The sequence below is a fragment of the Pituophis catenifer genome, unplaced genomic scaffold, assembly GCF_029215685.1.
Source record: "Pituophis catenifer annectens isolate HBS135680 unplaced genomic scaffold, rPitCat1.0.hap2 SCAF_17, whole genome shotgun sequence".
Lineage (NCBI taxonomy): Eukaryota > Metazoa > Chordata > Lepidosauria > Squamata > Colubridae > Pituophis > Pituophis catenifer.
The window spans coordinates 3,382,281-3,410,130 of NW_027256897.1; the positions used below are offsets into that span (position 1 = coordinate 3,382,281).

At 45.8% G+C, this 27,850-nt stretch overlaps 1 protein-coding gene across 1 annotated transcript; it reads right to left on the reverse strand.

Annotated features, from left to right (window-relative positions):
* Positions 1–1,071: 1,071 nt before the first annotated feature.
* On the reverse strand, positions 1,072–27,384 carry ADAMTS13 (ADAM metallopeptidase with thrombospondin type 1 motif 13). The gene is made up of 30 exons (XM_070955565.1): positions 27,216–27,384; positions 26,773–26,839; positions 25,765–26,039; positions 25,306–25,450; positions 24,965–25,104; positions 24,549–24,632; positions 24,010–24,134; positions 23,237–23,383; positions 22,970–23,104; positions 22,368–22,515; positions 21,059–21,163; positions 20,170–20,321; positions 19,840–19,903; positions 18,648–18,774; positions 17,888–18,036; positions 17,390–17,510; positions 16,664–16,744; positions 14,726–14,907; positions 13,753–13,888; positions 12,799–12,928; positions 11,787–11,979; positions 11,044–11,146; positions 9,999–10,128; positions 9,203–9,382; positions 7,799–8,003; positions 6,181–6,541; positions 5,440–5,586; positions 4,384–4,560; positions 2,675–2,859; positions 1,072–1,641 (listed from the first exon to the last, which is right to left on the reverse strand). Exons 1-30 carry the CDS (start codon positions 27,279–27,281, stop codon positions 1,495–1,497), a joined length of 4,407 nt encoding a protein of 1,468 aa, XP_070811666.1. The 5' UTR covers positions 27,282–27,384; the 3' UTR covers positions 1,072–1,494.
* Positions 27,385–27,850: the final 466 nt, after the last annotated feature.

A 27,850-nucleotide genomic window follows, 5' to 3' on the forward strand; every position in this document is an offset into this window, starting at 1 on the left:
ACAGATTGCACAACCTCTGATTAAAAACTCCGTTCACAATTGCTCCCCATCTCTTTAATTTGAAGTGAGTTGGCTGAAGGTACCCGATTGGTGATTTATGGTATAGAAGTACGGGCCTTTCCCAGATGTCTCTGGGAAATCCAGAATTCTTATTTTATTTCATTTTATTGAGTTTGTCAAACATGTACGAGATAACAGATATAAGCATTAAGCACGGATATTTTTTTTAAATTTATTTATTTATTTATTTTTATATGCCGCCCTTCTCCGGAGACTCAGGGCGGCTTACAATGCGTTAAGCAATAGCCTTCATACTTTTTGTATATTTTATACAAAGTCAGCTTATTGCCCCCCACAAACCGGGTCCTCATTTTACCCACCTTAGAAAGGAGGGAAGGCTGAGTCGACCTTGAGCCTGGTGAGAATTGAACTCGCAGTAATTGCAGGCAGCTGGATGTTAAATGCGGCCTTAGTAGGAGGCATTAGCCTCCTACGCCACTCAGGCTCTTATATGAACACAGGAAACGGGGACGAATAAATGGGGACAGTAGGACAGGTGCGCTTATGCAAAACCCCCCACTTTACGGACCTCTAAGGAATGGGGTGAGATCCACAGTCGACAGTTAAACTAGGTTTAACTCAGCGGTGAAATCCAGCAGGTTCCGACAGGTTCTGGCGAACTGGTAGCGGAAATTTTGAGTAGTTTGGAGAACCGGCAAATGCCACCTCCGGCTGGCCCCAGGAGTGGGGTGGGAATGGAGATTTTGCAGCATCCTTCCCCCCGGAGTGGGGAGGGAATGGGGATTTTGCAGTATCCTTCCTCTGCCACGCCCACAGAACCAGTAGTAAAAAAAAAAAAATTGAATTTCACCCCTGTCCACGATCCCTCGAATCCTAAACAAACAGGGAATCCCTGAGTCGAGACTAACCAAGGGACGCCTTTCCCTGCAAATGCCAACTCTCGCTTTTCGAGTCGAGCCGAGTTTAAACCACGACGAAGTCAGAACTATGTTAAGTCACAACGGTAGCTGGACAAAAATGAGAGGCAGGCTGGGTTGCGGTTTTCCACGAACGTGTTTTATTTAAAAGGCAGAAGTTCTGGGGAGCCGCAGCTCGCTTTTTTCAGAGGCACCAAGCGGGCTACTCCACGGGGATTAATTTTATGCTCAAGTGCCGAGTCCCTGTACGACGACCCTGTAGGTAGGCCCTTGGTCCAGCTTTGTGTAGGTTGACAGAAGCACCAAGAGAAGACAATCTGTTTGCAAAAACAGAGGCGTAAGAGATTTATGGAAAGGCACCTATGGAAGGTAGAACACGATGCTTCGTTCAGCCGTTTTCATGTTTTTGAGGAGAGCGCTCAGCACCGGCCCCTTTCCTGCCTCCCGTCCGACTGAAGCAGGGGGTTGGACTAGAAGACCTCCGAGGTCCCTTCCGACTATATACTGTAATTGCCTCCTGTGCGGCGTTTTCCACATCGGCCAGTCAAACGAAGGGCTACTTGGTGGCCCAGTACTCCGCTCGGAAGCTGATGTTGGCCAGGGCTTGGTTGAATTCGATCTCGGCTCGGCTGCCGATGGATTCCCAGTAGAAAAGACGGTTCCCCTGGAAGACGGTAGTCCTCAAGGATTCAACATCGCGGATCTGGAATAGGAAAAGGTCCTGACGCTCAGCCTGCCTCCGTTAATGGGTTTTTGCAAGTCCATCATCCATCCATCCATCCATCTCAACCTTATTTCTCTCTCCATCCATCCATCCATCCACCCATCCATCCCCACCCTATCTCTCTCTCTCTCTCCATCCATCCATCTTCACCCTATCTCTCTTTCTCCATCCATCCATCCATCTCCACCCTACCTCTCTCCATCCATCCATCCATCCATCTTCACCCTACCTCCATCCATCCATCCCCACCCTATCTTTCTCCATCCATCCATCCCCACCCTATCTCTCTCTCCATCGATCCATCCATCTTCACCCTACCTCTCTCTCCATCCATCCATCCATCTTCACCTATCTCTCTTTCTCCATCCATCCATCTATCCATCCCCACCCTACCTCTCTCTCCATCCATCCATTCATCTTCATCCTATCTCTTTCTCCATCCATCCATCCATCCATCCATCCATCCATCTTTACACTCTTTCTCCATCCATTCATCCCCACCCTATCTCTCTCTCCATCCATCTTCACCCTATATCTCTTTCTCCATCCATTCATCCATCCATCCATCCCCATCCTACCTCTCTCCATCCATCCATCCATCTTCACTCTACCTCTCTCTCCATCCATCCATTCATCTTCACCCTATCTTTTTCTCCATCCATCCATCCCCACCCTACTTCTCTCTCCTTTCATCCATCCATCCATCCCCACCCCATCCATCCATCCATCCATCCATCTTTACCCTATCTCTTTCTCCATCCATTCATCCCTACCCTATCTCTCTCTCCATCCATCCATCCATCCATCTTCACCCTACCTCTCTCTCTCTCCATCCATCCATCATCTTTCTATCATCTATCTTTGTGTAGGTTTTGAAGAAAAGATTGGACAGCCATTTGCCAAAGTCTCCTGCCTTGAGCAAGGGGTTGGACTAGAAGATCTCAAGGTCCCTCTCAGCCCTCTCTTTCTACGTTCCAATGTGAGGGGGTCCGTACCCCAATTCACGCCTTACCGAAATGTAGCTGGAGTGTGTTTCGTTGGCCGTTGCTTGGAATTCCACGTACACCGCATGAATGGCAATGCGCAGGTGGGGCGCCACATCGATAAATATCCTGCAAGCCATTTGCCGTTCCCCATCCAGCGACGGTCCTGGGTTCAGGATGAGCCCCCAGGGACCAAACAGCTGCCTATCACAAGCTGGCGGAGCGAGAAAAAAAACACAGAATAACAAGAGTTTCGAAGGGACCTTGGAGGTCTTCTAGTCAATTAAATCAGTGTCTGCTTTTGATTTTGGGCGATTGCTTTCAGGTATCTGCTGCAGCGAAGGATATAGAATACAAAACAGAATACAGAATGACAGAGTTGGGAGGGACCTTGGAGGTCTTCTAGTCCAACCCCGTTCCAACAGGAAACCCTATGAGAGGGATCTTGGAAGTCTTAGTGGACAACCAGCTAAATATGAGCCAGCAGTGTGCAGCATTAGCCAAAAAAGCCAACGCAATCCTAAATTGCATTAACAGAGGGATGCAATCAAGAGCCTTGGTAGTACAGTGGTCTAAAGCACCCTGTTATTAAGACCAGCTGCCTGCAATTACTGCAGATTCGAATCTCGCCAGGCTCAAGGTTGACTCAGCCTTCCATCCTTTCTAAGGTAGGTAAATTGAGGACCCAGTTTGTGGGGGCAATAAGCTGACTTTGTATAAATATACAAAAGTATGAAGGCTATTGCTTAACGCACTGTAAGCCGCCCTGAGTCTCCGGAGAAGGGCGGCATATAAATCAAATTAAAAAAAAAAAAAAAAAGATCAAGTGAGATACTAATATTTATTTATTTATTTATTTATTTATTTATTTATTTATTTATTTATTTATTTATTTATTTATTTATTTATTGGTTCGATTTATATGCCGCCCTTCCTCCGGAGACTCGGGGCAGCTTACAATGCGTTAAGCAATAGCCTTCATACTTTTTTTGTATATACCTGCTTAGTAGGGCTTTCGGCCTCCCCTAAGCGGTGTTCTTTTTTTAATACAAAGTCAGCTTATTGCTCCCACAATCCGGGTCCTCTACCACTCTATAAAGCCTTAGCAAGACCACACCTAGAGTACTGTATCCAGTTTTGGTCACCACACTATAAAAAAGATGTGGAGACTCTAGAAAGAGTGCAGAGAAGAGCAACCTAGATGGTTAGGAGGAGCTTTTTGGAGGTTAGGGGACTGGAGGCTCCAACATACGATGAACGGTTTGTAGGAACTGGGCATGGCTGGTGTAGTGAAGAGAAGGACCAGGGGAGACATGATAGCAGTCTTCCAATATTTGAGGGGCTGCCACAGAGAGGAGGAAGGGGGCCAAGATATTTTCCAAAGCACCCCAAGCCCAGACAAGGAACAATGGATGGAAACTCATCAAGGAGAGATTCAACCTGGAAATAAGGAGAAATTTTCTGACAGTGAGGACAATCAAACGATGGAACAGAAGTTGTGGGAGCTTCATCACTGGAGGCTTTCAAGAAGAGACTGGACTGCCATCTGTCAGAAATGGTGTAAGGTCTCCTGCTTGGATGGGAGGGGGGGTTGGACTAGATGACCCACAAGATCCCTTCCAACTCTGTTAATCCCTTATCCCATCTCAGACCAAAGGCTGTCCAATCTCTTCTTGAAAACCTCCAGTGTTGGAGCACCCACAATTTCTGGTGGTGAGTCGTTCCACGGGCTACCCACCTTGATGGTGTTTCTTCTCTGCCAATCGGCTGGTGTAGCGTAGCACAACGCCACTGCCCGACAACAGCCGGCGTTGCCTGACCATCAGGGTGTTGGTTTGGGTGGTCACCAGCAACAGCTTCAGTTTCTTACAGGCCATCCGCCACATTGTCCGTGTCGAAAAGAGTAATATTTCTCCTGGGGGAGAAAGAGAGGAAGGACTTACGACCACAATCGGGGCCCGAAATGTCTGTTCTTAAGCAAGACATGCGTTAAGGGAGTTTTGCCCCATTTTACGACCACACCTGCATATACAACTAACCACTATAAGACTATAAATTTGATGAAGGTAGGTAGGTGGGTGGGTGAATGGGTAGATAGATAGATCAGTAGATATTAGAGAAATAGATGAGATTATAGATAGATATGAGGGATGGATAGTTATAGATAGATAGATAGAGATGATAGAGATGACAGATGTATAGATTAGATAGATAGATAGATAGATAGATAGATAGATAGATAGATAGATAGATATGGATGGATGGATGGATAGCGATGGATGGATGGATGGATGGATGGAGAGATATGGATAGATGGATGGGTGGATGGATGGATAGATAAGATAGATAGATAAATAGATGATAGAAAAATAGTTATGATGGATGGATGGATGGATGGATGGATGGATGGATGGATGGATAGCGATAGATAGATAGATGGCTGGATGGAGAGAGAGATATGGATGGATGGATGAATGGATAGATGGATAGAGATGATAGAGATGATAGATGGATAGATTAGATACATAGATATGATGGATGGATGGATGGATAGATAGATAGATAGATAGATAGATAGATAGATAGATAGATAGATATATTAGCTGGATAGATAAATTAGATAGATAGATCAATAGATCGAATGTAAATTAATAAACAGAAGACCTGGAATTTGAGGATTAATTCTATTATTTCTTCAGCAAGAGAGACAAGTAAGAAAGAGGTGGATAACATGATAAGATACGAGTTTGAGGCTTCCTGGGTGACGATTGGCACCGACCTGCGAGACGCTCACCTGCGCTGCAGTTCAAGGAACTCTGCAACACCTGGACTGTGATCATCTCCCCTAAAGGGCGGCCTATGGCGACGGTGCAAATCCTGGCTTGCACACCCGTCATGTTGATTAGTCCGCTGGGGTCCAGCCACTGCCTTCCACAGATACCTGGGTGGGAAAAGCCAGAGGAGGAGGAGACATTAGAGATGGGAGAAGGAGAAGGAGAAGGAGAAGGAGAAGGAGAAGAAGATGAAGATGAAGATGATGAAGAAGAAGAGGAAGAAGAAGAAGAAGAAGAAGAAGAGGAAAAAGAAGAGGAAAAAGAAGAAGAGAAGAAGAAGAGGAAAAAGAAGAAAAGAAGAAGAAGAAGAAGACAAAGAGGAAGAAGAAGAGGAAGAAGAAGAAGATGAAGAGAAAGAAGAGGAAGAAGAAGAGGAAAAAGAAGAAGAGAAGAAGAAGAAGAAGAAGAAGAAGAAGAAGAAGAAGAAGAAGAAGAAGAAGAAGAAGAAGAAGAAGAAGAAGAAGAAGAAGAAGAAGTTTTCCATGGATTTCCTAAAGTTCTATACCGCCGAACTACAGTCCCTCATTGGTATTGACTTAGCTTTTGTTCTACGTGTTGTAGACCTTCCTGGTTGACACCAGAGGTGCTCAGGTAGGTTGTATTTTACTAGATTTTCCCCACCAAACCCAGTCCTGTTTCCCCAGGACAACAGATCCTCCCTCGGATTAAAGCCCTCTTAATAACCAGCAGTGCTACGTAACTGGGTTCCTCCGAGATATCTCCTCGGGGTTTAGCCTTGGTTTCTTTCTTCTGAGGATCTTCTCCTTTGGACCATGGAAGGTCGAAGGCCTGGTCCTGCCGTCCTTTGAGATGAGGAGTGACCTCTGGGGTGGTAAGGTGAAGAGTGACCTCTGTGGCTGGAAGCTGGGTTGCCGTCGGGACATCTGACCGAAGGTCTGACTTCATCGTGGTCTGTTCGATGCAAGGGATGATGGAACATGTTCTCACCATCATGGGCTTTGGAACATGCATGCACAACAGAGGGTTCACCCGTGTCTTAGTTTGGGGGTTGATGCAGAAATCCTTCCGTCTCTGGATGCCGGTTCCACAGGAGACGGAGCACTGGAAGGAGAGAACCAGAGATTACAGACAGTCCTCGATTTACGACCGATGGCTTAACGGTCGTAAGGCGAGGACTACCTCTATGCTGTTTTCTTGGCCCTAGTACAGAAGTGGTCTACTAATGCTCTTTTTTTTCTTTTCAATTTCTCAGCTGGGAAATGTCCAAATTGCTCCCAGCGAAATATTAACCAGTTTAGCTGATTAGCTTTCAATATACTATGCAGATTAGATTAGACTAGATTTAAAATTCTTTTTTTCTTCCTTTTAAAACGTTTTTAATTCAAAATAAAAAGTTCCGTTCTCATACGAACGGTGTATTGTTGGAGCACAATTAATTTCGAGAAATAGCCATCACAATAATAATAATATTCATAACATTCATATTAATCACTTAATAATTTTTGCTTATCCATTTTAATAAACCTTCCACATATCATTCATCATTCTCTTACGCTTCCCCATTTCTAACTTCTGCTTCTACTAGTTAGCCATTGATAAAACAAATCCTGTGTTAAAAAGTACTCAGTATCTTCCTTCTCCTCGATTTTAAGTGTTAATCTATCCATTTCTGCGCATGCTAATATTTTTTTTTAAATTATGTTTTCCTCTGGGGGAGACTTCAAATTCATTTAATAACCTTTAATTCAGTATACTGTAGGAACCAACCGAATGCTGGCTAAACAAGGCTGTCACATTAAGCTGGAGTATTGCTTCTATGTTTGTCTGTATCCTGTTATCCTCAACCTATGACTGTTCGCTTAGCAACTGTTTAGAATCATGACGGACCCCGTCATGCTTGGGGGGGGGGTGGCTGACGTCGTGACGATACAACGGAAGATTTCGGTGCTCTGGGTCAGTGGGTGGAGCCTCCCGCCGATTATACTATCGGTTCTTGCAAACCGGTCTGAACCGGGGGGCCAACCCACCACTGGTCCCTCCCCGTCCCCAATGCTCACATGACACACACACACACACACACACACACACCCCTCATATGGGGGCTTGCAACTGGCGTGCATTTACAAAGCCGTGTGAATTCAATTGACGGAAAGTGGCGTTTATTTCCGGTTTCCGCCCAAAATACGCCCCCATGAAAACGGGCTCACTTTACGACGGCCGTGTTTGCGTAACGACCCACTGCAAAAAAAAAGTCGTAAAATCGTGCCCACGATGACCCACGTTACGTTCGTTAAGCCGAGGACTTATCGGCTTCCCGAGGACTCCTGAATGATGTCATCGCAGGGCCAATAGGGTTACCTCCGTCCATTGGGTGAACCCCCATTCGTAAGGGCAAACGCGGAGAATGCAGGGCACGACCGAGAGTGGCTTTTCCGCTTCCGGGCACCGGCCCTCGGCCACCTCCACCTCTCGTCCTCCAGCAAGCCTCACGCAAGACACGGATTGGGTGGCAACTCCAAGTCCACACGAAGAGGAGCAGGGCCCACGCTCCGTCACTTTCCAGCTGGTTTTTTTAATAGGGAGAGATTGCAAGTCAGTTACAATTGCCGATCGGTTGCAATTATCTATCTATCATTACCTGTCTAATCCTTCCTTCCTTCCATTCTCTCTCTTTCTTTCCCTTCCTCCTGACTTCCTTCGCTCCTTTCCTTCTTTTCATCTCATCCTGGATCTCACCCTTTTTTTTTTTTTTTTTTTACTATTACCATCTGGCAGACGGTACAGGATAATAAAAACAAGGACAAATAGGCTGAAAAACAGCTTCTATCCCAGGGCAGTAACTATATTGAATTCTACTGTATATATATAGTGTAATATTAATGCAATATCAGGGGTTTTTCAATTCAATTTTTTTTTTAATTTGATTTATATGCCGCCCTTCTCCGGAGACTCAGGGCAGCTTACAATGCATTAAGCAATAGCCTTCATCCTTTTGTATATTTATACAAAGTCAGCTTATTGCCCCCACAAACTGGGTCCTCATTTCACCTACCTTAGAAAGGATGGAAGGCTGAGTCAACCTTGAGCCTTGGAGAGATTCGAACCAGCAGTAATTGCAGGCAGCTGTTTGTGTTTGTGTTTTATTTTTACAGGTTTTTAAAAATGTGTAATGTACACTGAAGATGGCATTTAATTTCGTTGTACGAGATGCAATGACAATAAGGTAAGGTAAGATAAAGGTAAAGGTTCCCCTTGCAGATACGTGCTAGTCGTTCCTGACTCTAGGGGGCGGTGCTCATCTCTGTTTCAAAGCCGAAGAACCAGCGCTGTCCGAAGACGTCTCCGTGGTCATGTGGCCAGCATGACTCAACGCCAATGGCACACGGAACGCTGTTCCCTTCCCACCAAAGGTGGTCCCTATTTTTCTACTTGCATTTTTTTACGTGCTTTCGAACTGCTAGTTTGGCAGAAGCTGGGACAAGGAACGGGAGCTCACCCCATTTACGCGGTGCTCGGGATTCGAACCGCTGAACTGCCGACCTTTCGATCGCCAAGCTCAGCGTCTTAGCCACTGAGCCACTGCGTAATCTAATCTAATCTAATCTAAACTAAACTAAACTAAACTAAACTAAACTAAACTAAACTAAACTAAACTAAACTAAACTAAACTAAACTAAACTAAACTAAACTAAACTAAACTAAACTAAACCTAGAGGAAAATTGCTTGCTAGTTTCCCAATTTACAAGGACAAAGCTAAAAACCTGGGTGGACAAGATTCCAGATGGCACGCTTCCTGTTCTTCGGGCCGCAACGAGTCCTCGCAGGCTGCATCTGGCAGGACCTCTTCCTCCTCCTCCCCGGTCCCTCGTGCACAGTACAAGACCTTGCGCATCACGCCTTCCCCGCACGTCACGCTACACGCACCTTGCTTGTAAAACCACCTGAGTGGGAAGGAGAGAGAGAGACAGAACCCAGGTGAGAAAAGCAGGCCTGTGCCACCACTTTTCCTGTCCCTGTTTAGGCATCCTCTTCCAGGACTCGAGGTCCAGTCCAGGAACTTTAAAAAGCGCACGTAGTCCTCGGACTTGTGACAACTGAGACCAGAGCGGCGTTCCATCGCTAAGACAAGGAGGATGTTATCCGAAGTGCGTCTGATTTTTTTTTTTACAGACTTTTTTTTTTTTTTTTTTGCCACGGTGGTTAAGCTGTTGTTAAGCGAATTGGTCATTAAGCGAATCCACCTTCCCTGTTGACTTTGCCTGTTGGGACCTAGCTGGAGGGGTCATAAATGGCAATCATATGACACCCCCTCCCCCGCAAACGCCACAACCATCACAACTACACACCGGTTGTCAAAATTAATATTATTATTTCACATTTAACAGCCGTGGCATTCGCTTTTAACAGTCGCCACAAGAAAGGTGAGAAAATCCGTTTTGGCCGTGGGGTTGATTACAACTGTCAGGACTTACGACTGTAATAGGTGGGTTCCATTATACGGTCGTAACTCGAGGACTACCTGTATAAGTGGGGAAGGTTCTGCCGACCCCCCCTTACCTTGGTGGACATGGCTCAGGGTTGCAAATTTCTAGACGGCTCGCTGGTCTCTGGGTCTGGTTACAGCGTCTCTCCTCGGTTTCTTCTTTAGTGTCAAAAACCAGGCAGACGTAACTCAGCAACATCCGTCCTGTGGAAAGGAGCAGTCGGGGAAAATGTTATTAGCGGTATCCATTTTTTTCTGCTTTCCTTTTAGCTCGTCCTCAGCGGGATTATTTCTTCAAATGCTGTCGTATATCCAGTGAACGTGACTTTATCTTAGCTGGGGAATTCTGGGAGTTGAAGGTCACCCATCTTAAAGTTGCCAAGATTGAGATCTATGGCCTTAGTCCTTCCTTCCTTCCTTCCTTCCTTCCTTCCTTCCTTCCTTCCTTCCTTCCTTCCTTCCGTCCGTCCGTCATCTGGGGAAGGCCCAGATGAGGGCTTTGCATTGGAGGCAGAGATGGGGCCAGGGCCATCTGCGAGTGATGCACGGACTCCGGAGCCCCCAGAATCGGACAGCAGAGAGGCAGAGGAACAGGAGGAGCCTGTTCCTAGTGCACGCATACACAGAGTTGCCAGAAGGCAAGAGCAGCTAAAGCAAAAAGGACGACTCAGAAGTAAGGCCAGGAGATGATTGGTCCCTCCCATAAGGCTTAAAAGAGAAACAAAGGCACTTGGGGCCTTTTGCAGGAAAGCAACGTTGTTATCTCTGTTTCCAGTCGGCATCTCTTGTTTGTTTCTGAACTTTGTGGGGCTTTGCCAAGTAAGGCCTTTGGCAGGGTGTCAAAGAAGATAAAGGTTGGTGATTATCCCGAAGGACTTGTTTTGCAACTAATTGGGATTCAGCTGGGAATGAACATAATTCTCAGCTATTACAATAAAATAGATTTGTTTGGGACTAATTGTGTATTGTGATGACTCATTAAGCCTAGATCACAACAGATATATCAACGTGCAAAAGATCTCTTAGCCCAAGAAAGAAATGATGTGCAAACAGCAGGGCTGGACCAGATACAGAAACCGGATCCACAGGTCAAGGAATCCAGGGGAAAAAAATCTTCACCTCCTCCACAGGAAACTGAACAGTTCCCAGCCAAAGGACTCCAGACGTATACAGATTGATTTCCAATCCGGTCTCGCTCTTCTGGAGCACCAGAAACCAATTCCTGTTTCAGGAGACACCAAAACCATCAGAAGGATACGGGTGGAAAGAATCGTGCTGACAATCTTAACGGGGGCTTATTTTGGGGGGGTAGGATGTCAAACTTCGATGCTATCTCAAAATAAATGAATTTCCAAACTGCCAATCTTTAAGGAAATCTTTTCTTTAATTGAGCACAGCCACCGGATCATGACTCGATGCGGACAGGACTGACCTTTTGCCCCCCAATCCCTCCCTTTCCGATCCCCAAATCTCTGCTTCTCATTGGCTATCTTCCAAGTCATTCTTCAGACTTCTTGTCTCGTCATTTCCCAGGAATGTCTCCCCCCCTCTTCATTTCCACGACAACCCGACTTCAAAGGGATTTAGCAGGCAAAAGTTCAGAGCTTATCTCTCTCTCTCTATGCCAGCGTTGAAGCGCTGACATAGGACTTATATTATGAGCATCCTGAAAAATCATGCTAGGGCTTATTTTCCGGTTGGGTCTTATTTTCGGGGAAACAGGGTAGTTTTGTTAAGTCTGTAAAGTCAGTGACCCTGTAGGAACTAACCGTTGTCTTCACCTGGCGGCTAAACAAGGGCCATGGCGGTCACTAAACAAATGGTTGTACGGCGAGGACTACACGAAGGCCAGAGATACGTACCACGTTCCAATCCAACGGGCAGACATCCACGGTGCATGGCACGAAGGCCAGGGGTTTCTGGTCTGCTGGGCACAGCTTCTCATCCACGGTGGATTCCAGCCCACCGTCAACCGCCTGGACGCAGGTCACGTTCCACGTGGCCGCTCCCAAGCCACAAACGGCAGAACATCTGGCCAGCTGTGATTTCTTCCAACTGGATGGGGAAGAAAGAAGAGTCCAGGATTGGTTCTACTTTCCCTATCTTAAGAGATCTTCAGGAAAAAAAAAAAAAGACTCTGTATCCATCGATAGCCTTCGGAAGTTGTGGGAGCTTCATCACTGGAGGCTTTCGAGAGGAGATTGGACTGCCATTGGCCAGAAATGGACTGCTTAGGCAGGGGGTTGGACTAGATGACCTTCAAGGTCCCTTCCAACTCTTTTTAATCTGCTAAAAATAGCGGAGGTCTGGATTTCGATGGGAAAGAGCCAGCTTTAGGTCCCTGTTGGGCCAGCTCAGAGAGAATCTAAAGGTAAAGATAAAGGTTCCCCTCGGACATCTGTGCTAGTCGTTCCCAACTCTAGGGGGCTGTGCTTATCTCCGTTTCAAAGCCGAAGAGCCAGCGCTGTCCGAAGTCGTCTCCGTGGTCAGGTGGCCGGCATGACTCAACGCCAAAGGTGCACGGAACGCTGTTACCTTCCCACCAGAGGTGGTCCCTATTTTTCTAATTGCCTTTTTTACGTGCTTTTGAACTGCTAGGTTGGCAGAAGCTGGGACAAGGAACGGGAGCTCACCCCGTTATGCGGCACTAGGGATTCGAACCGCGGAACTGCCAACCTTTCGATCGACAAGCTCAGTGTCTTAGCCACTGAGCCGCCGCGTCCCTTAGAGAGCACCTAGGACCCCACAGAAAATGGATAAATTTGGAAACCGGCTCAAAGATGCTTGAGAGGACAACAGATTGGATGGACACTGGTCCGATTGATCTGGCTTGACCTTTCAGAATGAAAATGGAGCAAAGAATCTTTTACTCACTACGGTTGGCAGAGTTTCACAGTGCACGTTTCTTGCCTAGAGGGAGGTTTGGGCATCCTGAGGCAATAGAGGTCATCCACCTCCTCAACTCTTGCCTGGTCAAAGCAGGAGTAACGGACTTGTAGTGTGCCTGCAGAGTAAAATTTAGCGGAGTCCTCTTAGTAAACACGATAATGTTTCCACGGAAGGAGAGGTGGAATTCGAAGACGACCGAAAAGGAATCGCTCTGGCTGAAAAAAAGATATATAGGTACCGTGTTTTCCCGAAAATAAGACCCTGTCTTATATTTTTATTCAACCCTGAAATAAGCGCTTGGCCTTATTTTCGGGGAGGTCTTATTATTTTGGGGCGCGTGGAGCAAGACGGGACTCCTCTTGCCGTCTTACATGATTTCCAGCTCTGTGTTTAAATATTTTCAGGGAGGGCTTATTTTCAGGGGAGGCTTATTTTAGCACATGTGCTCAAAAGCCCAATTGGGCTTATTATCAGGGGATGTCTTATTTTCAGGGAAACAGGGTAGTCCCTGGCTCACGACCAAAACTGAGCCCAGACTTTCCGTTGGGGGTAAGCAAGACAGTTGGTTCAGTGAGTTTTGCCTCCCGATTAGTACAAGCAGCTGATTGTTGGTTGGATCGGCCTCCCGAAGATCAGCTGTTTCAGGCTGCAGGGATAGCCATAGCCTATTGCCGCCTCCACACATCCCATTTTCCAGGGGGGCAGGGCTACATTCGGTGTATAAGACGCACCCAAATTTTCACTCTCTTTTATGGGGGGAAAAAGTGCGTCTTATACGCCGAAAAATATGGTAATAACAGAGAGCGCGAAACCGCTTCCTTCAAGACCAAAAGTCGTCGACCTTGTGTGTTCTCCGAGATGTTTCCTTGCTCCCCCAAATATCCGGTGCTAAAGATAAAGAGGTATAAAAGGAAATAAAAGGACAATTGAGCAACTGACCGGTCCCACAGGTGACTGAGCAGTGGCTGAACTGGGCCTTCCACATGTAGTTCTCTTTTTCGCTCGGTCTAAAGTAGCTGAAGGCGATATCGGGGCTGGTGGCGCTTCCATATTCTTTCCCGTATTTCCTGTAAACCTGGATGGAAAAGGAACAGTGCTCAACTTACAACCGTTCGTTTAGTGACCGAGGATCTCTTTCCACACTTACGACCCTTAGAGCATTTTCCCCCATTGCCACACGATCAAAATCCAGATGTTTGGGACTCATATTTATGACGATTCGCGGAGTGTCCTGAGGTCACGAGATCTCCTTTTGCGGCTTTCTGACAATGGTGAAGCCAGATTCGCATAATAACTGCACGGCTCACTTAACCACTGTAGCGATTCGCTTAACGGTGGAAAGAAAGGTCGTAAAATGGGGCAAAACTCACTTAACAACTGTTTCACTTAGCAACGGAGACGTTAGGCTCAACTGTGGCCATAAATCTGCAATTCCATCAACTGCTACATTATCCCACCCATGTATCCCATTTGCCATGATAGTTTAATTTTTATTTATTAAGTTTCTTCGCCTTCCATTTAGAATCCCTGCTCCTTAAAGTTAAAGGTTCCCCTTGCATATATGTGCTAGTCGTTCTCGACTCTAGGGGGCGGTGCTCATCTCCGTTTCAAAGCCAAAGAGCCAGCGCTGTCCGAAGACGTCTCCGTGGTCATGTGGCCGGCATGATTCAACGCCAAAGGCGCACGGAAGGCTGTTCCCTTCCCACCAAAGGGGGTCCCTATTTTTCTACTTGCATTTTTTACCTGCTTTTGAAATGCTAGGTTGGCAGAAGCTGGGACAAGTCACGGGAGCTCACTCCGTTGGAGGCACTAGGGATTCGAACCGCCGAACTGCCGACCTTTCGATCGACAAGCTCAGCATTTTAGCCACTGAGCCACCTGTTCCTTAGCTGCTGGGATTTCACCACCTTACCTGTATCTCTATCTCTTCCTGGATTCGTCCAGCCAGGTGAATCTCCTCCAAGCTGGGCAGATTATCCTCTGTAAGGAAGACCTTGTACTCCAACCGATTGTCTTCCAAGATCGAAGGATAGGTGACGTTTGAAGAAATGAGTCCTTTCCCAGCTACTGTGTATTGTCCTCGCACTTTCACCGCTAGGATTAACGGAATAACAAGAGTTTGAAAAGAACCTTGGAGGTCTTCTATCTTTATCTTTCTTTATTTTTCTTTGATTTGTATACCGCCCTACTCCCGAAGGACTCAGAGCGGTGAACAGCCAAACAGTAAAATATATAAATACAAAATTTAAAAACAAGATAAAATCGAATTAAACAATTTGGCTCAGTTCCTTGCAGGAAACCCTACAATGTGGCTTTCAGGGTTCTTCTTAAAAGCTTCCACAACTTCTGGAGGCAAGGAGTTCCACTGGTTAATTGTTCCATCAGGAAATTCCTCCTTAGTTCTAGGTTGCTTCTCTCCTTGATTAGTTTCCATCCATTGTTTCCTGTCCTGCCCTTTTTTTTTAAATTTTTTTTAAACAAACAAACATTTAATACATCAGCCATTCCTTCCGTGTGACATCTCGGTGTTGTCTCCGATCGTTCTTCTTTTTTGTTGTTTCTTCTGTCTTCGTTCTCCTCGAATCAATTACAACAATTCCTCACTAACAAAATATTCTGATTACGGCATTTTTATACCTAACTATTAAATTTACTGATTTGGGTCTCTTTTCTAACCAATAGTAAAATTGATTCCATATCTTTAAAGTATTCTGAATCGTCTCTTTCTTTAATCATCAAAGTCAATCTATTCATTTCTGCACAACCTAAATTTTTTTTTTAATTGCTTCTCCTTCCGAAGGTATTTTCTCTGCTTTCCAGTGTTGAGCATAAACAATCCTTGCAGCTGTTATTACATGTATAATCAAATAAATATTTTCTTTGTTAATTTTTTCTGGCAGGACACCCAGTAGGAACAGTCCCAATTATACCCAATTCTCGCAACTATTTTTCATGTTTTAGCCGTCAGCCTCCTAATCATTTCTGAGCTCTTTCCAGAGTCTCAGCATCTTTTTTAAGTGAGAGTAAAGTTTCTTCTTGCCATGAAATGGAGATGATTAAGTCAGACATTTGAGTAACCTTAGAGAAGTGTTAGGTGGTGGATTTTTCACACTGCCCTTTCAAAGAGTCAACTCTGGAGGCTTCTAATCGGACTATTCAACCTGTTCTGCCTTTCTAAATAAATTATTTTCAACCTATCCTGTTTCCCCCCCCAAAAAAAAGGAATTAGAAGACTCAAGGGCCATCTAATGAAGGTGTCCACATCACACAGGCCAGTGTGCCTGGTTTTTATTTTATTTTATTTTTTGTAAGTAGTGCTGTTATAGACCTGTGGTTTATTAAAGTCAGATTTGATTAGCAGTCCCCATTGCCTTCTGGCACTGATGATGTTACCTAGTTGGGTAATGAAATGTCTTCACGAAAATAACCTAGCTCAAAGAGTGCCAAGGACCCCATGGTCTTCCTTCTCCTCCTCCTCCTCGCACTGAAGTTGTTACTTAGTTGGGCAATGAAATGTCAGAGAGCACCAAGGATCCCACAGAGATGCTTTATTACAGATATTTGGGGAAGAACTCCTGCAGCAGGAGATCAGATTTGATATCAGTTTGAATCTTAAGTCTTATCTTCCCAAACCTTGAATATACTCTTCCCTTACTCAAGAGACATTTGTCTCGTGGCTGGCCTGGGAATTCTGGGAGTTGAGGTCTGCAGATCTTAAAAGTTGCCAAGGTTGGACGCCCCTGCTCTAAAGGCTACAAGGGATCTTCTCCCATGGGAGAATCCATAGCAATGTTCTCCTTGGCCATCGCCCTTATCCCGCCAAACCAATTTCTGGGCTTCATTGACTCACCCAAGTGGGTGAAGAGGGGTTTCCGGTTGACCACGTGGACTGAGGTGGTGTTAGGAGACAACATCAGGAAGGTGGTGTACTCTGAAAGAGAATGCAAGCCACGGGGAGATAGAAGATGCTTGTGAAGACCTCAACCAGGACAGTGGAAAGCTTGAGCAACTTGGAGGGAGGGGAAGTGACAGTGAATGGAGGCTCTACATCTCCTGTCCAGCCCTTGAAGTTCCTCAAAGCATCCAGTTGGCCACAGAAGCTGAGTGAGAGACCTTCCTAATCAAACTCAGCAGGGTTTGTTCTCGTGTACAAGTTACAACCATTCGGAATTTACGATGGCACTGGAAAAAAAAGCAATTTGCGGCAGATCCTCACATTTACGGCCGTTGCAGCATTTCCGTGGCCACGTGAAACAAAATTTTGGAGCTTAGCTTACCGGCAATGTATTTGTGAGAATTGCAGAATTCCGTAAAGTTAAGTGAATTTCCCAGCTGGCTGTTGACAAGCAAATTCCACGAGGGAAATCAGATTGGTTTCATGGCCATGTGAGTCACTTAACGACTGGCTGGTTCACTTAACAACCATCCCAAAACGGTTCTATAATTGGGTGTGACTTAATTAACAACCACTTTGCTTAGCAACCCAAGTTCCGGTCCCAATTATGGTCATAACAAGGATTATCTGTAGTTAGGACTGGACAAAAAAGGCAATCGACAGGATAGAATGGAATTATACCTCTGGCTTTTCCCTCAGTGAAAGAGCCTTTCACGTTTACGCATGATGTGCCGTCTCCCCCGCATATTTGACATGCATCCATCTTCTTTCCAGAGTCCATCCGGCCATCACACCCAAACACCTGAAGAAAAAGGGGGGAGGGAATGAGCTGAAATTGCTTGCTGGGAACCATGGATCTTTGGGCCATGCAGGCTGGGAATTCTGAGAGATTCAATGGTAGAGGATTAAACTTTTTCAACCTCAACTTCAATTAGAGTTTTGGGAAGACTGGTACGTAGCATGGAAATTATGTGTCAAAGAAAATCTCCACTCAAATGCCCCCATTCCAAAATATACAAGATACGGAAAAATTACTACTCCAAAGCCACTCTAATTCCATTATTTGATCATCTGGGAAGGAATAAAAAGAATCGGAATTGATAAGGAGATGTTAACTGTGAGTGGACGTTTAAGGAAGGAAAGAAGGAAGAAGAGGATTTGGAAGTCCTTCATCCTCACCCTGCAGCTGCCCATCACACACAGAGCAAGGGTATCCTTGTCCGCCAGACCGCTTTTCTTGCATCTTGTCCCATCAGTGAATTGGTCCCCACGGCTCACCATGAAGTTCTTCCCAGCTGCCTGGCACATATATTGGCACAGAGCATCTCCTGGAGGTAGAAGACAATGAGGAGTTCAAATAATGGAGGCGGAGGAGGAAGGAAGAGGAGGAGGAGAAGAAAAGGAGGAGGAGGGGGAAGAGGGAGAAGATGAAGGAGAAGAAGTGGGGGATGAAGGAGGGGGAGGAGAAGAAGAGAGGAAGAGGAGGGGAAGGGGAAGGAAGAAGAAGAAGAAGAGAAGGAGGAGGCAAGGAAGAAGGAGGAAGGAAGGAAGAAAGGGAGGAAGAGGAGGAGGAGGAGGGGAAGAAGAAGGAGAAGAAGAAAAGGAGAAGGAGAAGAAAGAAGAAGAAGAAGAATTTGCTGCTACACCAGACCCAAGGCTTCTCCAATGCAATGTTCTGACCCGGTCTGGTGGCAACCCAGACTCATGTCCTTCATGAGTTCATCCAATCCCCTTTCACAACCATCCATCCAACTTAGTAACCATCCCTCTGTCTCTCTCTCTCTTACGGTCACGAATCTCCGTCTCTTTCCAGTCAAGGGGTCCTCCTCCTTGCTCTTCGAAAGAGGGAGAAAAACCTTCCCTACCTTTGTTACCCTTCTCCACGCTAGGTGTGCTTTTGAACCCCGAGGGAAAAAAGGTTGCCACCCGAAGCGATTACCTTTGGCATAGCCAGCTGCTGAAATCCACCTGTAGAAGGAAGGCAGCTGCCGATGAAGGTAGAGCGGCTTCACATTGGTTGCTGAACACTGTTCATTCATGAAGTCCATCTGGGTCTTCAGGCAGGGCTACAGGAGAAGAGAAGCTCAGGATCACGTTCTCACCGGAAGAGAGATTGGGACTTGGCTTTTTTGAGGGGTTAGTCCTCCCCGAGAACTTCTCACAGGTGGCTTCCCAACGCGCTCTACCTCCAAACCAGGGGTGCAGTTCAGCAGGTTCTGACAGGTTCTGGAGAACTGGTAGCGGAAATTTTGAGTAGTTCGGAGAACCGGCAAATGCTACCTCTGGCTGGCCCCAGGAGTGGGTAGGGAATGGGGATGTTGCAGTATCTTTCCCCCAGGAATGGGGTGGGATCGGAGAGTTTGCAATATCCTTCCCCCCAGGAGTGTGGTGGGAATGGAGATTTTGCAGTATCCTTTCCCTGGAGTGTGATGGGAATGGAGATTTTAAAATATCCTTCCCCTGGAATGGGGTGGGAATGGAGATTTTGCAATATCCTTCCCCCAGGAGTGGGTTGGGAATGGAGATTTTGCAATATCCTTCCCCCAGGAGTGGGTTGGGAATGGAGATTTTGCAATATCCTTCCCCCAGGAGTGGGGAGGGAATGGGGATTTTGCAATATCCTTCCCCTGGAGTGGGTTGGGAATGGAGATTTTGCAGTATCCTTCCCCTGGAGTGGGGAGGGAATGGAGATTTTGCAGTATCCTTCCCCCTGGAGTCGGGTGGGAATGGGGATGTTGCAGTATCCTTTCCTTGGAGTGGGGAGGGAATGGAGATTTTGCAGTATCCTTCCCCTGGAGTGGGGAGGGAATGGAGATTTTGCAGTATCCTTTCCCTGGAGTGGGGAGGGAATGGGGATTTTGCAGTATCCTTTCCCTGGAATGGGGTGTGAATGGGGATTTAGCAGTATCCTTCCCCTGGAGTGGGGAGGGAATGGGGATTTTGCAGTATCCTTCCCCTGGAATGGGGTGGGAATGGGGATTTTGCAATATCCTTCCCCCAGGAGTGCTCCTTCAAACTAAGGTTGCAAACGCATTCTTACACTCAAGGGAAATCCTGCACCCTGAACCGGTTCCTTCATTAGCGGCCAGGACTCCTTTCAAAGAGAACTTTCAGATCTGAAGTCCACCTACCTGCACATGACACATCTCGGCTTGCAAGGCTTCTCCCTGGCATGATTGCCCACCAAAAGCAGGTCTGAAGAGAAAAGAAAACTTTTCAAGCCAGACGTTTACTTGTTTCCTAGTACAATGGCTTATTAGTAACCTGGACTATCATTGAGTGTTGTACTTTATGATTCTTGACAAATGCATCTTTTCTTTTTATGTACACTGAGAGCTTATGCACCAAAGACAAATTCCTTGTGTGTCCAATCACACTTGGCCAATAACCCTTGATCCCATGCCATTTAAGCCCTGGACGAGTGGCATGTGTCCAATTGAGAAGATCCAGGTCTTATTTACCGGGGGTTATTGCATTGTCGTTGTCTTGACCTGATCCCTCCTCCGCAGCTCCTGGAACAGGAAGTGAAGGAAGTCCAGCTGGACCATTGTCCGTGCACCATGCTAACCGGAGACAGATCTTCTAGGGAGCTGCACCGTCCTTTGGAACACCACTGGAGGAAGAGGCATCAGAGTAGTCAGGGCTGGGATTCAGCCGGTTCGGGCAAATTGGATGCTAATTTTACATCTGGTTCGCCGAATTGGTAGTTGCAAGGACCTGGACCTGCCCACCACTCCCCTCACACCCAGCCCCTCCCAGGAATCTCCGCACGGCCTGTTTTTTATGTGAGGTAAATGCAGGGCCCACGTGGAGGCTCTGGGAGGGTGAAAAATGGGCCTCCTGGAAGTCCAAAAACGGACCCGTTTCCGGCCTCCAGACGCTCAAGGGAAGCATCCAGAGCTTGGGGAGGGTGAAAAACGGGCCTACTGGAAGTACCAGAAGCCTGAAAACGGGCCTGTTTCCGGCTTCTGGAGTCCGGGGGAGGCTGTTTTTGCCCTCCTGGACTCTCGAGGAAAGCCTCCGGAGCCTGGGGAGGGCGAAAATGCCCCCACCCCACTGTGGTGCAGGAGGCTGAGTAGGTCACGCCCCCATGGCCACGCCCACCCAGCAACCGGGCAGAGAACTGGTTGCTAAAATTTTTCAATCCCACCCCTGAGACCAGTTATCACCCTAGAAGCGGTTCAGGATAGAACCACAGTTTACAGCGAAACAGACATTTACATTTCAAATGGCTTGATGCCTTCATAGGAGCATCTGGCAGGAGATAGTCAGATCTCCTGGGTCCAAAGCTGAGTGTGAATCTGAGAAGCGCGCGATGACCCTCCCGCCACCAAGAAAATCTGATTTTACCTTGTGGATCCCACATTCGGTTCCATCCAGAAGCGGGACATGGAGCCGAGAACAGGTGGATTGATCGGCCGAATTGATGTGGCAAGAGAGAACACGGCACATGTCCTGGGAAAAGGGGATGGGGGGGTAGGGTCAAGGAAAGGGAAAAAGATATTCGTGACTCATAAAAATCTATTTCTCTGGCCTCCTTTATCCCACAAAAATGTAATAATGCTAAAACAAACAGAGAGACAAGGGTACAGTATACAGTATATACACCCCTGGATGAACAGAGGAATGGTTTAAAAGAAAAATTTGCCCAGGAACAAAGATAAAGAATCAGGGAGAAAAAAAAAAAAGAAGTTGACTCTGGAGAGACAGAAGATGAGGTTGTATTCTTCAGTTTATCCCTTCTGGCATTCTTTCTTTCCACCCTTTCTTTTTTCTCCCTATTTTTTTTTTTCTTTGAAACTTCATCTGGCTTTCTAATCCTCATCAGCAGTTAGATGTGCTCTAAAGAATTTGGTGTCCGGCTGAAGTTGCTCAAAGCTAAGATGGAAAAATTCACTGGGCGAATTTAGGCCATCACACTGTCTCGACCCAATGTTGATGACAGGATTGTTATTGGAAGGATTAAACAGTCGTTTTGCAGAGTGAGATGAGAGAGGAAGGAAGGAAGGAAGGAGGGAAGGAAGGAAGGAAGGAAAATTGAAATGCTGAAATCAGGGAAGGGAGGGAAGGAAGGAAGGAAGGAAGGAAGGAAGGAAGGAAGGAAGGAAGGAAGGAAGGAAAATTGAAATGCTAAAATCAGGGAAGGGAAAGGAAGGAAGGAAGGAAGGAAGGAAGGAAAACTGAAAGATGTTGATATCAGGGAAGGAAGGAAGGAAAATTGAAATGCTGAAATCAGGGAAGGGAAGAGAGGGAGGGAGGAAGGAAGGAAAATTGAAGATGTTGAAATCAGGGAAGGGAAGGAAGGGAGGAAGGAAGGAAAGAGAACTGAAAGATGCTGAAATCAAGGAAGGAAGGAAGGAAGGAAAATTGAAATGCTGAAATCAGGGAAGGGAAGGGAGGAAGGAAGAACTGAAAGATGCTTAAATCAAGGAAGGAAGGAAGGAAAATTGAAATGCTGAAATCAGGGAAGGGAAGGGAAGGAAGGAAGGAGAACTGAAAGATGCTGAAATCAAGGAAGGAAGGAAAATTGAAAGATGCTGAAATCAGGGAAGAGAAAGGAAGAAAGGCTGTTTGAATAAATTCTTTCAACCTTCTAAAGCCTCTTCTGTCTTCAGAGTGGTGAAAGTCCACCTAACCCAGAAACGACAGTTTTACCTACCACGTCATAGCTGAAAGTGCAGGCCGAAGCCCCCGAACCGAAGGCAATTTTGCACTGTTCCTCTGCTCCAAAATACAGGCCAGGCTTCGCTTCCGGCAGGCTGCTCTTTAACACAGGCAGGTCGTCTGTGCAGCTTGCTTGGCCTGTACTGGTAATAAACCAGAAGAAACCAAGGTTACTGGGTTAGTTGGGAAGAATACAACAGACCAAATCAAGAATGCAATCGGAGTTCTTTGGTGCTCCCTGAGCTGGGCTGTTTTCCTGCAGATGTTTTCCGATCCAACTACGTAACATCATCAGTGCTAGAAGGGAGTGGCGTTTCCAGAGAGGAGGAGGAGGATGAAGAGTAGCAGTAGGAGATTATCGAGTCCTTGGTGGTCTCTGAACTTGGCTGTTTTCTTGCAGATGTTTCATGACCCAACTAAGTAATATCATCAGTGTTGCTGAATGCACCTTGCTCCCTTTTTATGTCTAGTAGCTCTGAGCACACATTCTTAGCAAAAAGACAATTGAAGGAAAGATCTGGAATCTTTCTCTTGAATCTCTGCGTTAGATGAGGATCCGAGGAAGAGAGAGAGAAAGCACAACCTTGGTCCTTTTACCTGACGAATGCCTGGAGCTGCTCTCTGCTACAGGCCGACCACGTCAGATCCACGCTGTTGTGTCCCCCTTCGGAGCCCATAACGTGTCGGTCTCCCACGCAGCCGTTCCCTTCCCCGTCGTGGTCAATCCCAAAGCTGTCATCAAAAACAGAATGAAAAAAAAAAAAAGAAGAAGAAGAAATCAGAGGAGCGGTAGAGATCAAGATTTTTCTACGGTTATCCAGAATCCGAGAACTGCCCTCGTTATGGTCCTTCTTGCCCACAGACCTGTGGGCAATCTCATGCGCAATGGTGATGCCCAAACCGAAGCCCGTGTCTTCGGTGATGACGCAGCTCCAAGACTTTGAACAGGCTCCTCCCTTCGAGGTGACCCCACGCACCTGCTTATTTCCATCCGGGAGTTCTAGATCAAACCTAGGCCGGCAAAGAAAGAAAGAAAGAGAAAAAATTGAGGGGAAGAAAAGAAATCTAAGCTAGGCTCAGATTTCCCGCCAATTGGGCGGCTTATACCTAGGTTCAGATTGCAGTTTTCCAGCGTTGCGGAAGTTACTCAAAAGGAAAGCGATTTTGTCCCCAAATCTTTGGCAAATCTCTGGGCGTGGCTTGGTTGGCCTGGCAGGGGAAGGATGCTGCAAAATCTCCATTCCCTCCCCACTCCCAGGGGAAGGATATTGCAAAATCCCCATTCCCACCAGCCAGAGTGGTATTTGCCAGTTCTCCGAACTACACAAAATGTCCGCTACCAGTTCTCCAGAACCTGTCAGGACCTGCTAGATTTCACTCCTGGAACGGGGGAAGGACCACTGGAACTTAGAATCCGGGTCATAAATCCCCTCCTAACTGACCAGTTGAAGTTCTGACGGATCGACCTAGAAGGTACTTACGATCTGGATTCTAAGTGACCAGTTGTTAAGTCTGAAGACTACTTATGCTTCCTAATATTTCACGCAAAGCATTATGGCTCTGGAGAACGGAATTTGTCTCCCGAGTGATGAGCTTGTTGCCTCGCTAAACCGTTCCTCAAAATTAACGGTAATTACTTGGTTACGTAAAGAACGAGGTCCGCGTGATAAGGATCCAGGTCACTCTCTGGGTTGATCTCCAGGCTCCATCGGCAAACACTCAGGATCGAGTTTGTGATGTTGGTGGAGATCTGGATGCCTTCCTGGGAAGAGGAGACACGTTGACCTCCCATTAGACCCAGATTCAAGGGGACACAATTAAGGCTGAGAGTCGACAGGTTCCTATGATAGCAATGAAGTCTTCAAGGATGGAATTCCCACAATTTTAGGTGGTCAACTTTAAACTTCAGAACCACAAATTTGGATTGTCCAGACAGGTAGGTCTATTAGAAATGAGAAAGGCCTGAGCTTTTTCTCTCTGGACAGTCCAAATACTTTACATAGCCTCGACAGTTAATATTTTATCTCTATCTGAAGAGGTTTACACATTTGAATGCATATGGTGGACTGTCTCAGGTCAATTCGTGGGCTGGGTCACAAATTTCACAATTTCAGTTTCATTTTTCTGGAGAATATGGAGGGGGGAAAAATATCAATTTATCGCTCTCTCTTTTTACCTCAGGTTCTGTGAGGATAATCATTTTGATCAGATGAACCCTGAATTGAATACCCAGTGAGGGATCTCGAAGAAGCTCTGCTCCCTACGTAAGAGAAATATATATAAATACGTATATTCAGATGATTTGTAGGGAGAAATTCAGACTCTGAGATTAACACATTATTATTTGCAGAGAGATAAAAACGCAACTAGGGAGGGAAGGGAAGAGAGAGACGGAGGGAGGGAGGGAGGGAAGGAAGGAAGGAAGGAAGGAAGGAAGGAAGGAAAAAGAGGGAGGAAGAAAGGAAAAAGAGGGAGGGAGGAAGGGAAGAAGGAAAAAGAGGAAGGAAGGAAGGAAGGAAGGAAGGAAGGAAGGAAGGAAGGAAGGAAGGAAGGAAGGAAATTTTCCCTGTGTGTAGCCCAAAAAGAACTTACAATGTTGAGGTTGGTGAGGATGTACCTCTCAGTGTCTTCTTTGTGGAACTGGTGAACATCTGGCCCTACCACCACTAAGAGCTCCAGATGTTTCACCTTCTCCTCAACCCCTCTGCGAAACCGGGGAGAAACCTTTCCATCTGCAACGGCCCAGAGAGAGACGAAAGAACCATGAAGCAAAGTTGGAAGACGTAGGAGTATGACAGATGCAGAACTTCAGTTTTTTTAATTTGAGTTTCCAAGAATCACTGACCCACAAATGGACAGGTTTAAGAAGAAGGCTGTCCCTTCGCTTCTCGCTTCTCTCTAATTTCCAAGGGGAAAAAAACCGAACAACTTACTGGTCTGTGCTGATGTTGAATCGTCCTGCAGACTGCTGAAGATGATGTGGGGCCTAGGCAGATGGGATTCCATCAGCTGGCGTTGATGTTGCTTTTTCACTGGTCTAATGTGAACCTTCATGCCACGGACACTGATAAAACCTTGCTAAGGGAAATAAGATGTCAGAGTTTGTTGCAAAAATCAAATCCAGAAAGCACACACAGGCAGACTGATGCAGCAGGCTTCGTTAACTTCTTTATATACATAATAACGCATGAAGATAAAATGTACAATACCAATACTTCTTCAACGTAGTAGCAGTTACAAGCAAAACACAAGGCAGGAGAGAACAGAGAGCAGTAACCTGACTTCCAGTTGCATTGAACTGTTGTAATGTATTTTGAACCCTGAACACACTGGGAGGGTTTTAATGGAACTCGGCACCTTGGCAGCCTGAAAGATCTTGAGATGTTACTCACCAGCTGTCCTTCACAATATGTGACACGGCATTTTGCCCCCAGGGGTTTGAGTGGCTTCCCTCCAGCAAAGCAAGGATGCCTTAAACGCCACAGCAAACTAGCGGAAGAGTTTAATCTTCGGGTGGTCACGAAATACGGAGGGGAAAGAGCTTGATCTTGAGAGAACTCAAAGGCGAAGTGATCTCCTGAAGCATGGAAGGAACAATGCTGGCCTGGACAAGACGCCTGTCTGTCTGCGCAAGAGCAAGTCAGAGGCACGAGCTCAAATTCTGGCACTGGAAAAAAGGAGAATAGAGATGCGGATATGTTGGTCCTGAACAGAACCAAATTTCGATTGATTTTATATCTGGAGTGTTCTGCTCTGCTCTGCTCTGCTCTGCTCTGATTCTATTCTATTCTATTCTATTCTATTCTATTCTATTCTATTCTATTCTATTCTATTCTATTCTATTCTATTCTATTCCTTATTCTATTCTTTATTCCATTCTATTCTATTCCTTATTCTATTCTATTCTATTCTATTCTATTCTATTCTATTCTATTCTATTCTATTCTATTCCTTATTCTATTCTATTCCTTATTCTATTCTATTCTATTCTATTCTATTTTATTCCTTATTCTATTCCTTATTCTATTTCTATTTCTATTTCATCCCATCCCATCCCATCCCATCCCATTCTATTCTGCATTCTATTCTATATTGTAGTATTCTATTCAATTCTCTATTTTCTATTCTTTTCTATTCTATTTTCTATTCTTTTCTATTCTATTTTCTATTCTAATTTCTATTCTATTCTGTTGTTTATTTTCTACTCCTTTCTATTCTGCTTTATTTTCTATTCTACTTCCTATTCTATTCTGCGTTCTACTCTATTCCAATACCAATTCCAGTCTAAATATGCAACACAACTGGGCTAGACCCATATACTTTGCCTCATTGCTTCTCAAGCCTAATTAAAATCAGGGCAACCATCATTAAAAACTTTGCCAGACGTAGCATCTTCTTACCTGCGAGGCTTGAATTTGTCCCGAAATAAAAGTAAATGTCAGGGGCTTCCAAGCTGTTCAGAAACGTCTACAAGGAGAAAGGGAGGAAAAGAAAGTCAAAACCTCGCAGATCAAGATCAAAAACTCCCAGGCCACAGATCAAAAGATCACGGATCAAAGCAGTCAGACATCAAACCAGCAAGCAAAAGAGAGAGAGCTGAAAAGAGATATAGTTGAAAGTTTGCAGAGGTTGGATCCAAGACTGGACGTGGAAAAATTAATGCGGGCTGCGAGGAAATGAAAGAAAACCCCCACTGGTGTCATTTGCAAGATTGCACGTTTTCCGATTGCCCAGCTGGACACTTCGCAGATCAACCCACACAACGCAGAAGACCAGCAGCTCTCTCTCTCTCTTTCTCTCTCCTGCACCCCCAAATCCTTATTCAGTGAGAGGTCAACCTTACCTTGTGTGTTTCGGATGGCTCGCAAACCTTCAGTGTAAAAAACAACATCAAAAGACTCTTAGCCATGATTCAAGAGCTGAAGCCACCCTACTGAGCAGCCGAGAGGGGAAAAAACGCTGATTTCTTTTGGCTTCTGCAAACAGGCAGCTGTGGGGCAGAGGGCCCCACATTTAAAGAAATGTGACAAGCAATCAGGGGACAATGTTTTTGCTAAAGGCGCCAGTGGGCAGAGGGCGAGCTTACGCAATATTTGCAGATCAGCAGCAACCAAATAATTGAGATGGAAATGAGGTTAAAAGGGAAGGGGCTTAAAAGCTATAGAACAGAAAGGAGGAGCAAAAAATCCGTGTGAGGCTGTTTCCCAGGTTTATTTTTCCAGTAACAGCCTAGTATCTCTAGAAAGCGCGAAGAAGGCTGAGTTAATATCATTTAACGGACCCTGTGACTTTAGCTAGCAATAGCTCAAAATTTACTTCTTTTTTTTTAAAACCAATCTTTCTTTACTGTATAATTCTGGAAACTCCCCTACTGTTGAAGCAAAGCCAGGAATATCCAATTCGTAAAAAGTGGAGCTGTTCATTCAAATATTCCCTGTCCTATCTCAAGGGAAATGTAGGATATTGACGAACCTTAAG